We start from the raw sequence: 15,938 nt of genomic DNA on the forward strand, positions 1-15,938 counted from the left end.
CATTTTAACTCTTATTAAAATTTCCAATGATCACAACTCATATTTATTACAGAGTCCGGCACTCGAAGTGTAACCAACTTCAGGCCGCATAGACATCAGCTGTCAGATGCATAGGCATCAGCTGTCTGTTAGTTTGATACATTTCAGTCCAGAGTATTAATTACTAGCGCGCGGAAGCATTTTTCCGAGAGTAAACGCGAAAAGAGAAAATCAGTAATGGATTTGAAACGTAAAAGTGCAACGTCACGTGAAATGGTTCAAAAGTGAAGAAGCAACTTGAGCGAAATCCCCGACGAAGTGCCATTCAAATGGCGAAAGAACTGAAAATATCTGACCGTAGCATCCGCCGCATACTGAAAAATGATCTCAAAGTCAAGCCTTATAAGATCCAAAAGGCGCATGATCTCACACCAAAGCAGCAATAAGTCAGACTTGAGAGAGCGAAAGAGTTGCGTCACTGGGCCAAAAGCGATCAATTTCCGAACATTGTGATTTCTGATGAGGAATTTTTTCAAATTGAGCAAATCGTAAGCTCCCAAACGATAGGTTTTATTTGACCGACCGTTCATACGATAATTTGAGTCATTGACCGCCACAAGTAACCGCAGATGGGCGCCTCCAATCATTTTTATCGAGCCCAGCGTCAAGGTAAATGCGAAAGACATACTATCGGGAAAGTATTCTGGAGGTTGCTTTGTAGCCGTGGACAGACAAACATTTCGGTGGCAGACCATGGACGTTTCAACAGGACTCGGCACCGTCTCACAAAGCTCGAGTAAACCAAGTATGGCTAAATAACAACGTTTCAGATTATTCTCTTTGAGCAATTTTGGAGAGCAAGGGCCGCATTAAAAGATTCTCCAGTCTCGAGGCGGTGAAAAAAGTCATTATCCGCGAGAGGGCCAAAATACTTGCAAGTCACATTCGGGCAGCTTGCGATCCGTTTATGAACCGTGTCAAGACAATAGTCAAGGCAAAAGGTGCTCATATCGAGCAAAAGTAAATTGATTCTTAATTTTGTGTTATTTTCACACTTTTTTTACTTTGAATTGAATAAAAGTAATTTTCCAAACTAAATGTATGGCCTTTTTAATTGGTTACTCTTCGAGTACCGATCCCTGTAAATTCAGCACATCCATAAAAATGCATTAATGCTTCTATTCTTGTACATGTTACGCAATCGATTACCTGCTGGGATGATAGTGCGCAAATACATACACTTCGGTTAGAGCACAAATGTGGATATGTATGTGTGTAAATATGTAAGTATTAAATAATCAGTCCTCATACAGCCAAACTTAACCAAAGCAAACGTTTTCCGTGCCGAATGTAGTATAATCTCTTATATGTAAGTCCATAGGTATATATTAACATACATACGTGCATACATGTGAACGTATGCACAAAGTTTTCTACAGTAAGTAGAAACTAAGTACGCTATACTTTTAGTCCAATGAACGATTCAGTGCCATCGTCATAAGGAGAATTTTAAAGTACTCGTATCTTAAAAATTAAGTTTCAACACACACACACATTCACAGAGACACAAAATGTAAGGTACTACCTTTAGGAAAAATCTTTAGCCCTGAACTAGTGCTTTTGGTAAATACCGAACCATAACTAGTTTGAAGGGGATGCTCAAGATGCACATTCTGTCAGAAAAGTGTCAGGAACTGATAACTTAAAAACCCCGTTCAGAGAATATTTCAGTAGTAAAAAGGCTGTCATGGTGCACAACGAGTTTCAAAAAGTTAAAGAATCTACGGAACAAGTTTTACAAGAAATTTGTTCACACCAACAGCCAGTCCTATGACAAATACCAGCCTTATATGAAGGAATTCAACTGTTTGGACAAGTTTCTTTACAGAAACTGCATCGCTAATTCTGAATGAAGTATAAAGTCCAACCCTAAGACGTTCTGGAATTTCATTAAGTCGAAAAAATCGTGCCTATCGATTCCCTCAACTGCCTTTTTCCATAACAAATTTGCAAGCACTTCTAGTTTACCTGCTAATCTGTTCGCAGACTTTTCGCAGATTCAATTAAGTGTGTGATGATGATGTTCCACATATTGACTTTTCATCTGATATTAATTCTATGTTTTAATGATAATTATTTTGATATATTTAAACTAAAACATTCCTCTAAAGATGCACAGTTATGGGGCTGTTCCACCCAAAGTAACACTCAAACTATACAAAGGTTCCAAAATAAAATTATTAAAGGTGGTATATCCGTAGCTCCGATCTTGAACGCGACCGAATTATTGACTCGGTGACACACACAATAAAAAAGATAGCAAAAGCCCACGATGAAAGATTAAAAAACCATGTTAATACGGAGGCCTCTATTCTTGTTAATCCAGCTAATTGGAGAAGAAGACTGAAACGCAAAAAGCCCAAAGACTTAATGTACTAACCACACCTTAGCGTTAATTGTTATATTATAAAATATATACCTTATTTTCTAAATTCTAAACAAACTGCTCGTTAGTTAATAAAATTTTTCTTTGTAACTAGTCGCCATGTAGAATAATAAAAAAAAAATCTTCTAAAGAGGACACTGTCAAAAGGCTGTCATTCGCTAGTTGTACCTCTAGAAATACTATTCAAAATGTCACTTCGCTTTAGTGAGTTTTATTGATGCTTGAAAAGTTGCTTCGCTAACTCCCATTCCATTAAGGTTAGGTTAGGTTTCTGTGGCAGTCGGATTAGAGTGGCCAAACTCACTTATGTAGATCGTGTAGGTGCGCTGTTGTACCACTGTGTAACACGGGAACCTTACTGTTAGTGTTCATGGAGCCAATTAGACTCTCTCTTGAAGCATGGGATAGGTTTTATCCGAACACCGGATAGTTCCGTATAGAGTATTGTACTGTTTCTTCCCCTTCCTCGTCTCTACGACTTCTGCAGTATTCATGCGAAAATATCTCATTCCATTTACAAATGTGGAAACAAGAGTGATTTATGCAATTACAGGCCTATATCGAAGCTCTCTAATATTTCGAAGCTATTCTCCGTTAAGTGTTGAATCTGCTCTAACCAAAATGGTTTTGTCATGGGGTGTGCTACAGTTTTAGTGCATACTATATCTCACCGTTTTCTACTGGATGTCAGGTCGACTGCATCTACACGAATTTCTCCAAATCTTTCGATAAATCTCCCATGAGATACTGATCCATAAACTAGCTTACCTAGGCTTTCACTCAATGATTTTTGCAATGGCCTAAGTCGTATTTAATGGGTTGTCTCTATTGATCCTTTCGTGCAATGTCGCCCAGGGCAGTATTTTAGATTCGTTCCTTTTCGTATTGTTCGTTAATGTCATTAAGGGGACAGTAAAATTAAGGGGACACCTGTAAAATTTCGAAAAAAAAAAATTTTTTTTTCATAAATGTTAATATATATAATACTTTAAGAATATGTCAAAAAAATTTTACATTTAAGTATTTCTTATATTATAGATCGTCAACCGTGAACGATAACTCGAAAAGTTATTGACCGATCTCTCTGAAAATTTTCACACATCGTTTTTATGATATTACTTTCTATGTGAATTTTCAATTCGAAAATTTTTCGAAAAAATAATTTTTTTTCCAACAAAATTCATTTTTTTCTTTTAAGCATTTTATTCCGCGAACTTTTTTTCCATTTTTGTTTAATTCACCCAAAAATGTTTGGTTTTTTATATTCAGGTCACTGACGCCGATGCTACAATGCCCGCCGATTGAGAAGCCCCGATGCGACCTTCCTGGAAGAATTGAGTGTACATCCATTTTAAATGATTAAATTAAATAAAAAATAATAAATAAAAAAACAATTCAATTATTTTAATGTATAAATAAACTGTATGTCAATTTTGAAAAAAATATATTGACTTCTTCATTTTAAATAATTTTAATGAAACTCAGGGAAAATATGACCGTTTACAGGTATCTGTCCCCTTAACTCTTGCCTTTCATCTGCTCAGTTTCTGTGGTACGCTGAAGCCTTGAAAATTTACTCGTATCTTTGCTCAAATATTAAAAAATTCTTTCATGCCACTTACACAAAATTGCGTTTTATTTATTATTTTATTTATTATTGTTGAAATCTGGGCATCTTATAGTATTGCTAGCCATGGCTACAGACTGTTGATAAGCTAAAGAAATTTACATAAGGTAATAATTATCATTTCTAAATATCTATTATGAGATGTTTCGTTTCATTCGGCGGAATAGCTCGGAGTTCTCGGACCCATACGCCTTAAAATTGCTGTACACCTCTGATGTATGTTCTCACCTTGAGTATGCTACTATTATTTGGTAGTCTTATCAACAACTCTCAATCAACAGGATTGGGAAAATTCAAAAGGTTTTCCTAAAGTATGGTTTGCGTTCTTTACGATTTACGATTTACTTGATGTTCCTAGCATAATTTACAATTGCATGCACATCCCTGTAAGGTACCTGCATTTCTCTAAGTAAATATTTCAATAAATTAACCATAACTCCAACTCTTTCATTTACTGCATTACTCTATAAGGTTTTCCAACGTATTTTGAATGATAGTTTAGGTGTAATATGCCAACTTCACTCTTCACTTCACCTGAGAGGTATATTTAATAACTAATGCGAATATAATTTTTTGTGCTACCATAAGTCTAATTTTTGTTTTATAAATATTGTTTATGGTATTTCAAGATTGTTCTTCTGACTCCATTGCTAATATTTTTTATATGTTTTCTTAATTTTTAGATTTATTTGAGAGCTATCGGTATAATGGCCTCCAACATATCATCTACGAAAGACAAAGCATCTGGCGTAGAATTATTTGAAGGGTATTCAGACGAGCTTTTAATGTTTGCTTCCGTAGCTTGTATTATATTCATGATCGTGGGTATACCTGGAAACATGATTAACATTATGGCGCTAGCGAGAGGAAAGCAGGTATAGTAAATACATTAATAACTAAGGATATATGCAAGTATTTTCTCGCAAGAAAAAATTGCAGGAAACACACTTTTATTTTTAACGGATATTCCAAAACTTTCATATATTGGAAATACCTGTATAGATATACGAATGCATTTACATATGTATGTTAGATTACTGTATCGATTATTTATTAGTAATCGTAAGTAGTGATATGTTTTTTTTTTTAGGATACACGGTTTTATTTACTGACCGCTTAGAAGTAAACTTCACCAAGGATTTAAATCTTAATCTATATTAGGAAATAGAATAATTTCAATAGGTAGAAACCGCTGGATAAATAGATATTTTCTTAATTCAAGGTGGCACAAAATTAATCACTCTATCGTAAGATTTATAATTTTTGCAAATGACGTTGTAAGTCAATCATATTTGACACTTGTGAACTAGGTGATCAATTTTTTTAATACAATTTCGCACGAAGAATACGTTGTTTATACCAAAAACCCGTTACAATTTTTGATAATCGATTTAACGATTAAATTTTGATATTGAATCGATTGATTTCATCGCCCTAAGCATTTTGATATACCACACACATACATGTACGTTTGTATTTTGCTACCCACGAAAAATTATACGCATATGCACCTGAAACTATAGATTTTATATGGTACTGCTACAGGCTCAGTTTTGTTTATTTTCTCATCAATTAAATTTTTTAAGGGGTTTCATACGTCCATTTTCGAAAAATTAATTTTTTTTACAGATTATTATTCTTGTAGGTTTAAGCGTTTTTCTGTGGAAGTCGATTGTAAAAAAGTTATGGTAGAAAATATAACTGCCCGACGGGAGTTTAATGCGCACAGGTAGTGTAGTTTAAACTCGTTTTTGATAGATCGTTTAGGATAGCTCATACAGTTTTTAATATTTTTTGATGGAATTTTTTTTTTTTTTTTTTTTTTTGAATCTTCGAAAGTGTTTCCTCTATAGTCTGTCGAGTCGGATTTTTTAATATTTTATTAAAAAAAAGTATAAACATAATTAAAGTGTAACATTTATGACGTAAAATGCTATCTTTTTTTTAAAGTGTCGTAAATTGTAAAATTTTTCGAAACCGAAAAATCTGGCTCAACAACTATAACTACAACTTTATTGTGCAGGATTTTTTTTACTTTTTACAGATCCATCAACTATTCAAGGAGAAAGAATGCAGACCGTGGAGCAACTTTTTTTTCATTGTACTTTGGGTCACGTGACTTTCTATATACTAATTTTTGAAAAGAAAAATTAAAATACATTTTTTATAAAGTTAAAGTACTAATAAATAATTTATAAATTCTTTTTATATTTATTTGTTATCCCTTCTAAACACAGCCCTGACGGTTGAAAATTACTGCTTGATTAATTTTTGAATTTACGATTTTTTCCTGTTTACAACTTCACAACATTAAAAAAAATTGTATGGAAACTATTCTGTATCTTTTTTAAGCTATCTAAAAAGGCGTAATACTTAAATTGAAGAAGTAAGCCGTAGCGATTTGTTAGATCAACTAGTGGAGGATAAAATTTCATAAGAAGGAACAAATTATAAAAATATATCTAAATAAAACAAAAAACTTAACAACTTAATCTTTTTAATTCACCATAGTTCGATCTCGACATGACCGCCCCTATTCCTGATACAAGTTCTCATTACTTTTCTTAAAATTGTTTCGATTATTTTTTTTTCGATTCTTAAAATAATGCCAGGTACTAAACGGGGTCGAGCTTGGAATCGATGTTACGCTGTTTGGGTCTACCTGTTAAGTCTATTCAATTACATTATTCTTAGAATATTATACCTTTTCGATACTCCATATTTCTGTGGACTTTCGATTAAACAACTTATGTGACTCTAAGAGGTTTTTCTTTGAGGTCAATCAATTTTGATTTACCATAGAAAAATTTGACATTTTATTGAATTCTTATTAAGATGATTACTAAAAGTATGGCTATAAATGATTAATTGATTACAAATTTCGGAAAAGCAAGCAATTTAGTGTCTGACAGAAAAATAGTCTAAGTCGACCAAAGTCGTTTTATCAAAAGCACACCGATATGTATATATTTATATGTAACTTATGTGATGATATTTTATTATTATATATATATCCCAGCTTTTACGCGCACATACACACAGTCGAAAATAATAATTCGAATAAAAAGAAGGGGCGAATCGCTATTAAAACGAAAATTCCACTACCCTTGTTAATATGTATGAGTTATATACATTTGTATGTATTATATGAGCTCCTACTTCTCATCGTAAGCTTGTCTGCGGACCTTACGAATATAGCTGCCGTGCCTGTTCTGAAAATCACTTGCTTTTGCTTGTTTTAGACCCATTGAGCATCCGTTGCAAGAAGCCAAAGTCATAGCTGAGTTGTCGTATTGCCTCATTCTGTTTCCCAATCTATTGGCAAAAAAGTCATCAACAACTCGACGACCATACAAACGAACTTAAATAAATACATCTACAACAACTAAGCTACCCCATTTCGACAAATTTGCTGTTCCATCCAAGGCACATTCACAACTTATTTTACAAAATTCCATAAAAAATGAATAAATAAGTAAATGAACAAAAAAAAAGAGGGAAACAAAAATAATAACGTCTCCCATTTTGCTTGGCTTTCATCTTAAGACATTTCAACCTATCCACCGTTAATATTGCCATCGTCGTCGTCGTCATCGCCTTGGATGCCGCAACCTTTAATATGTATCGCCAAGAGCAACGTCGTCAACTTGAGCAACAACCATCCTCATATATGTACATACTTACATAGATATGCTCCTGAACACCCTCCATTCTTTATCCTGCGAACAGCCTTTCGGTATTTGTCGCTTTTTGCGTTACTTCGCCATCGTCTTTGCAATTGCCATTGCCTTCATATTATTTTCAATTTAAATTTACTATCTTTCTTCTTCTTTTTTTTGTCTATGTATTTGCTCGCTGCGCTTTTTTCGTCTTTTTTATAAATTTTCAAAGTGAAATTACCGCGCAGGAAGATAAAAACTGTTAGGAGCTACAACGAAATGGTGCATTGGGTGGAGGAGGGATTCTCGGATTTCTGTCGTTTATTTGAGAACATTTTTTATTAAAGCTTAAATATCAACTGCGTGCGTACAAATGTACATACCATTAAATTGAGTATACGCGTTTTATTTTAGCAGAGCTCAACAATTAAGCATTACAATCTTTTTATCTTAAGGCGCGGATACAGCTCTCAAGAAAATATTCCAATTATTTCTTATGTATGAAAAAATAGAATGGAAGAAATTTTGACAGCTGATTATAGAGTTTATGAAGCAGAATAGTGCAATAGATAATTATAGAGCATATAGAAGCATATTTAACATTTTTGTATTAAACTTAGTAAATATTAATAAGGATTAATTGAAATCATTTAAGTTGCACATTTTTACGGCTAAAGTTATAAGGCCAAGTGGCATTTAGGGCCGTTTTTAAAGTGATCGAAACTAAATATTTGGAGAATGCCTGATATCCCTTCAGTATACTTTGTTATTAGGCTCATTTGAGTACCTGATCACAGAGGCATGGCGAGAAACTGCTCGGCGGATTAGCTAGTTAGGTAGGTATAAGGTATTATATAAGCATATACATATATATGCATACCTAAGTAATTGGCACTTACACGATTTACTCCTCTTATTTGTGGTGCGCGTCTTGATGTTTTTTCACAAGAGGACGGACCTACAGTTTTAAACTGATTCCGAAAGGCAAATGGTTTTTATGAGCAGCTTTTTCATTGCAGAAATGCACTCGGCTCCTTGTCATTTCCTTTGAAGTGGCGACAGCTATTAGAAAAATCTATCATTTGGTATTTCATGTCCGGGCCTACGGCAGCCGCCTCCTCATAGGCGGACAAAATATAAAAAATGTAAGTGAGCAGTACATACATACATTCTTACTAAATGGAGAAAAGCAAACTTCCCGACAACATGAGTTGATGTTAAGTTTCATGTTGAAGTTTAGTTTGCGCCGTGGTTTTATAAACTCTTAAGTTAGGTTAGATCAGCCAGGTTGCTTTCTAAGACAAGACACTCGGGGGCTCTAAGGCCCATTGTGATACCTGCATTTGATTTCCATCTCCTGACTAAGTTGCTTAAGCCACTTAGATCTTTTTGAGAAAGTAAGAGGGGCTCCAGTGAGACATTTTGCAAATTTCTGAGGCCTTTAAAGAAATAATCGCCAAGATATTTGACACGGCTTCTTTGAAGTGCAGGGCATCCGTTATAACACCTGTGAGGACGCTGGTAATTAATCTGTTGAATCCAAGCTGACATTTTGTCCTTTTAAGATTCAGTTTTCAGAGACCACCTTCTATTAGTTTCTGCAATCACGCTCAAATCAATCGTAGTATACAGTTCGTTTAGAAGAATGCTGTTCTCTACCACTCGCTGCAAGTCATGTGCAGAGCCTTTCATTGCCACTCCTTTTCCGATTTTATTATTTATACTAACCTGACGGTATGTAACAGAATGAATACTCCCACCTTCACCTTCCCTAGTACGGAGTACTTTAGGGGATGGGCGGAAGTGATTGACTGCGGAAGTGACTGTCCAAAAACAGTTCAGTAAGGGTAGACAAATGGAGAGTCCCCAATAAATATTCTTTCTCGGATCATAGCTTGATCCATTACGGACTGGATATGATGGTTGATCCATCCTTACCGTATCGAAATCCATTAAGAACTAATTGGAAAAGGTTCAAAAATGTAGTAAAAAATAGAGTAGAAAGAATTCACTCTCACGGAAAGACTTGAGAGTAGCGTTATAACATTGGGGACGATATTCAATAGAGCCTACAAAACGTCATGTCCAATGAAGTATAGCAAAAAATCCTATCCTCCTTGGTGGAGGAATGAGCTCTCAAACTTAAGGGAAGAAACCACATCATATTTTACTCTCATCAGCTACTCATCAAGTAATTGGCAACTGTACAGAGAAAGTTGCCAAGAAAAAGAGCTGAAAAGAATTTTGTTCTAGTATTTTGTCCAAAGCTTATTCAATGGCTTTTTGGGTCAAGAGGCCAGATGGTACTTGGACTTCTACGGCAGAAGAATCTTTAGAACTAATATTGATGAATTGGTTTGTATGGGAGTTGCCTTAGTAAATTAGTTTAAAAATGCCAATATGCTTCCGGCATTCTTCCAAGCAATAAGTTGATGAAGTTTCATTAATCCAGCTTTTAAAATAAGTACAAAAAATATATTTTTTTCATACTTATACGTAAGATACAGGTGGCTCAAAATTAATCATCCAATTTGGTTTTTGAATAACCCTTTTACTAAATAGAAAATGATTTTGAGGGATGGAAATCTTTATTTTGATCTTTACGCGCTGTGTAGTCCACAAGTGTCAAATATGATTGAAGTACGACGCTATTTGCAAAAATTACATATTTTTCGATAGAGTGATTAATTTTGCGCCACCTTGTATATAATACACGTGATAAGATGCACATTCTTTGCTGTACAAAAACCAAGTAAAGACTTCTCGAGCTCAAAGTTTACTTTATATCTCATATTTATCATTATTTTAGTGAATTTTTTTACTAATCTGATAGGAAAATATTATATGTTTTAATTATTTATTTTTCGAATTCCCTAAAAAATCAGATATGCAAGCACTTAGAACGTTCCATATCATTCGAAATGTGTCGCCATGCAAGATCGCGACTACTTTACTTGTACCAACTGCGATTCAGGTGACGAATCATTTTTGGTAGTTCTCGGAATTTTTTTTCTTTAATTTTTGAACGATAAATGACGATGATGGTGATTAATTGCTATCGCGCCGATCACTGGGCGCATAGTACCAACACGTATCGGTGGAATTGCCGCGAAAGCCGAGCTGCAGGCTACCGGACGGGTCGCAGGTTGCGGATAGTGATGCGGTCTTCAGATATGAAAGGTATCTGTGAATAAGTATTTATTCCCAAATAAGTATTGTTTGTGGATGGCCTTGCCTTGGGGTGTAAGTCCTTTGAAAAATCGACAACGATAATTTCTACTGACAAGGCGAACAAATGCCGTCTTAAAATAAGCATTCCATATCGTAGCCTCTGCTTTTATGCGAGGAGTGGCTAAAAAAATGTAGTTTGAACAACAATGTTCGTGAAATGCAATGGACTTTCGAATAATTTAAAAAACTGTTATAAAAAATGATGAGCTTCAAAAGCTAATGATGCGGAATTTTTTTTGTTTTTCTTCGCTTATGACAAACACTTATTACACATTCAAATTGTTGCACATAACCTCAGCTCTCACTACATATACATACAAATTTGTGTACATACAACTGTAACCATCCTTCTAAGGTTGAAATGGATAAAAGGTTGACCCTGACAACATCCAGTTTCAACAAAAAGGGTATATGTGCTTTACAGCGCGTGAAACAATCGAATTATGGCGGGAAAAGTTTGGCGATTCGATTATATTTAAAAAAATTGTGACATTGAAGGGTCTCTAAGAAGTAGTGATTTAACCTCATTGTACTACTTATTGAGCGGTTATTTGAGTTATTGGCCTATGTGAGTAAACTACAGAGTCTCTTCAATGTTCAATGCACTATTCATCGCACACGACGTGGTTTAGTGGAAAAAGTGCTCCGAAGTTGGATTCATTGGGTTCGTTATTGCAATAGGAGCCGTGGCTGCCATTTGAAAGATGTTATATTAATTGTATCGATGGTCTTTCACCTTCAATGAAAAAGCATTTGAATTCTCTCAACACTTAGTGTGATTTTTTTCGAAAGAAATCATATACTCCTATATCACCTTAGTCAAAAAGTTCCCAGAAAAACTGCCAGGTAAAGCTCTAAGCAAATTATTTGAATTGTGATTATTTTTTTGTCAGGTTGCCATATCTGTGTTTAATTTCTTATTTTTTATCTATTTCTATTCTTAAATTTTATCGCCATTTCTGGACATTTGTAAAAGTTACGCCGCCACGAGTAAATCTACCTCTGCACGTATTTTCGATTTACAGTTTTAAAAATGGATTTGAATTTGCAATAACGAGTTTGTATTAAATTTTGCGTTAAAAATGGATTAAATGGTTTGAAAACCATAGAAACGTTGGGAAACTGTTTCGGTAATGAATATCCAAAGAAAGAAAACAGCCGTTTACGAATGGCATGAGTGCTTCAGAAGAGATCGCGAGTCCATCGAGGATGACGAACGTCGTGTCAGGCCGTCGACATCGAAAACTGATGAAAACGTCAACAAAGGGAAGGAAAAGTTGATCAAAAGTCGTAAATTAACGATCAGAGAGCTAGCAGAAGACTAGTTAATGACTTGGGTTTGTGCCGTATTGAGCAAAAATTTCATGCAAAAAAGAGACCGCTTTGGTATTGCCAAAGACATGATTTTTAAGGCTGAATGTGGCCCAAAATTCATCAAACGGATCATTACTGGCGACGAGACGTGGGTTTATGAGAACGGCACGCAATCCAGATTTCCGGTGAGTGAGCCGAGAGCTCCATATGAATCAAGACCAAAAACCCATGTCAGAAGGTTAAACTGTTAGTAAAGGCGTTTTAAGACGTTTACGTGAAGCAGTTCGCCAAAAACGAAAGGGTTTCTGGGAAAACAACTTGTGCATTTTGCGTACCGTCCGAGAATTTTTGACTAAGAACGAAACGAATACCAACCAACAGCCATCGAATTCACCTGATCTGGTTCCCTGCTATTTTTTTCTGTTTGATTGAGTCAAAAAACTGCTACTGTGAATGCGGTTTAACAGCCGAACGGAGATAATGGAAAAATCGAACACGGCTCTGATGGCTATACGAAAAATAGCTGAATCGGTAGTTGCGTGACTACCACTCGGAATTCAGAGAGAACGCAGGTTCGAATCTCGGTGAAACACCCAAATTAAGAGAAAGTTTTTTTCTAATAGCGGTCGCCCCTCGGCAGGCAATGGCAAACTTCCGAGTTTATTTCTGCGATGAAAAAGCTTAACATAAAACATATCTGCCATACGGAGTCGGCGTGAAACAGTAGCTCCCTCCATTTGTGGGACAACATCAAGACGTACGCCACAAATAGGAGGGGGAGCTCAGCCAAACACTAAAAAACAAGCGTGTACACGCCAAGTATAAAATAAATAAATATACATGTTTCGAGAGCTGGATCAAACGCTGGGAGTACTTTGAAGGCGATAATATCACTTTTGAGGAATAAACTAGTATTTTGATCAAGGTGGTGTATGCAAGGCTTGTATATGTATATAGTTAGATTCCGCCAAAACTTAAAATGTTTTTATTTTACCCCACTCTTTTCAATTAAATGCTATAAGTGATTCTTTATGAGAAATTTATACAGTTGTGAGCTGGGTAATTATTATCCGAGAAATGCATACGATTTTTATCTGAACTGCATACATATGTAAGTACATGCATTTATGTTTTCATAGCTAATATGCAACCAGACAAGCCTTTGTATTTTATATGGCGAATAATCCCTACAAATATACAAATATGTATATGGATACGTAATCGCAGATTAAATGTGTGATAGGCTTTTAAAAGCGCATTATCACTTCATCAAATGACAAATGTGACGAGATGTCATCAGCTCTCAACTCTTACCCAAAAAGGCCGCAAACAACGCCGAACACAGCAAGGATTTGAACCATTAACCACCGTCTTATTAGCGAGCGTAAACCATATTTTATTGCAAATGTTCAAATATTTTCAGTCACGGCATGTGCCAACACAAATTGAGCAGCAACCCCAGTAATTTGACGAACTATACCCGCCTACCCGCCAAGCCTACCTTACATATGTAGGCAAGTATTTGTTTGCTTGCTATTTGAGTCGATGTAAGGCCCTTTTCAATCTACATCTGGTTTAAAATATTTACGACCGTAATGTACATAAGTAAAAATAACATAGCATGCTTAGAGGCGTAGTGGCGACGACAAGTGTTACAATGCCACCGACAAGGGTGTCTGTCATTTCACTTGCACACCTCAACAACAATGCCACCCATCGACCACTTTTCGACTCATTTCACATCTACGAGGGTTGAAGTCATTATAAAACTATAAATTAATTATAACTGCGGGGCACAAAGTGAACTTCGAGTGCATTCACATGTGTATATATGCATGTGTGTATGTATGTGTGGGTGTGTGTGTGTGTGTGTGTGTGTGTATATAAGCTGCTGAATAGGATGTAAACAGTGCGAATTGGTCTGCACTTTACAGCGACACTCGGGCCAAATGCTGTGGGAGTTGGAAGCATTGAATTGGAATAATCACTGACTAATCGCTAATCATGATTAGTAAAACAGTAAAAGTGATACATATGTACATATACATATACATACGTAGCAACAAACGCTTTACTGTAAATTATATAATATTTGCATATGTAATTGTATGGCAACGCTGTTAGAGTGTTTTTCAAGCATTTATTTTTTATTATTGCGATTTTTATTGTGTTTTATTCCCAACTGTAAACGTTGGCCATTCTCTGAACTGTTCACTTACTTGTATTCGTGCCTCGTTAAGCTTCGTCGTTCGTGCCAATTCCTCTCTGCAGTAAATATCCGGGTAATGTGACTTCGCAAACGCGGCTTCCAACTCGGCCAGCTGCTCCTGAAATAAATAATACAAAATATTGTCACTTTTTATTGTTTTTCTAATGTACGAGTATTTAAGTATTTTATTTGCCTCCATAGGAAATCATAAAAATGTAAAATAATCACAATTGGAATAGATCGAGTGAAAATAATGTTAGCTACCAAAATTATGTTTTGTGTGGATTCTGTTTTGCGGTTCGATAAGAAAAACCACAATTTTATGGTTTGAAATGCACTTTACTATTCAACATCGTCTCCCTGAACATCAATATACTTGTTTCAACGAGATTCCAATTTATGAACTCCATCCCTGAAGTGAGAATCCGGAAGGGCTGCAAAATACTCTTCGACAGCTGGTATGACGTCATCATTTGATGAAAAAAGCTTTCCCCGCAAGAATTTTATTAGGTTTCGAACCAGATGGAAGTCGATAGGGGCCAAATCTGATGAATACGGTGGATGCCCAACAATTCGACCTTTAATTCATAAATGTTTGCCATTGTCAGTATGCTCTTGTGACACGGTGTCTTGTCCTGATGAAATAGAATTTTTTCTTTTGCAAACTGGGTCTTCCTTCACGAATTTTTTCCTTTAGCTTGTCTAATATTCATATTCGGCGGCCGCCGTAGCCAAATGGGTTGATGCGTGACTACCATTCGGAGTCATTCGGAGGACATAGGTTCGAATCTCCGTGAAACACCAAAATTAAGAAAAAGTTGTTTCTAATAGCGGTCGCCCCTGTGCAGGGAATGGCAAACCTCCGAATGTATTTCCGCCATAAAAAAGCTCCTCATATAAAAAATATATGCTATTTTTTAATATAAATGATCGGATATTTATTTCATTATAAAGAGGTAGGTATGAGCGTTTAGTTCCTCACCGATGCTACGACTACTAACATGCTGGTCGACTTCGATTATTTCTGTGATTTTATCGACATTTTTGACATTATCTACATTTTCTTTAACATGAAAAGTGCCTGAACGAAGTCGACAAAACCGATCGACTTTATGAAAGGAAAACTGTAAAATGTACCGAATTTTTTCTTTGTTGACTTCCATTGTTAACACCCTGTAATTCACAACTGAATAGAATAAACAAAAAACAGCAAAAGAACTTTTTAGTGTGAAATTTCTAATTGACACCGAGCATAAACTTTAAATTCTTTGATCGATACTTTACGAGATATCGATAGATAATGTCGAAAATGTCGATAAAATCACAGAAATAATCGATGTTTACCGGCATGTTAGTAATCGTAGGAGCTAAAGATCGACCAAAAATCAAATTTTTTTCCAGAATTAAAAAGCAAAATTTATTATACAAGATATTCAAATTGATTTAAAGTCAGAAATTTTAGCTTCTGATTTT

General features: G+C 35.4%; 1 protein-coding gene across 1 annotated transcript in view; it reads right to left on the bottom strand.

Annotated features, from left to right (window-relative positions):
• Positions 1–15,938, bottom strand: part of LOC128856530 (homeobox protein unc-42-like) — a 41,254-nt gene that overhangs the window by 10,497 nt on the left and 14,819 nt on the right. The window contains exon 3 of the mRNA XM_054091834.1: positions 14,476–14,583. Coding sequence (XP_053947809.1) covers positions 14,476–14,583 — 108 coding nt within the window. The remainder of the gene's footprint in view (positions 1–14,475; positions 14,584–15,938) is intronic.

Source organism: Anastrepha ludens, chromosome 3 (assembly GCF_028408465.1).
Source record: "Anastrepha ludens isolate Willacy chromosome 3, idAnaLude1.1, whole genome shotgun sequence".
Lineage (NCBI taxonomy): Eukaryota > Metazoa > Arthropoda > Insecta > Diptera > Tephritidae > Anastrepha > Anastrepha ludens.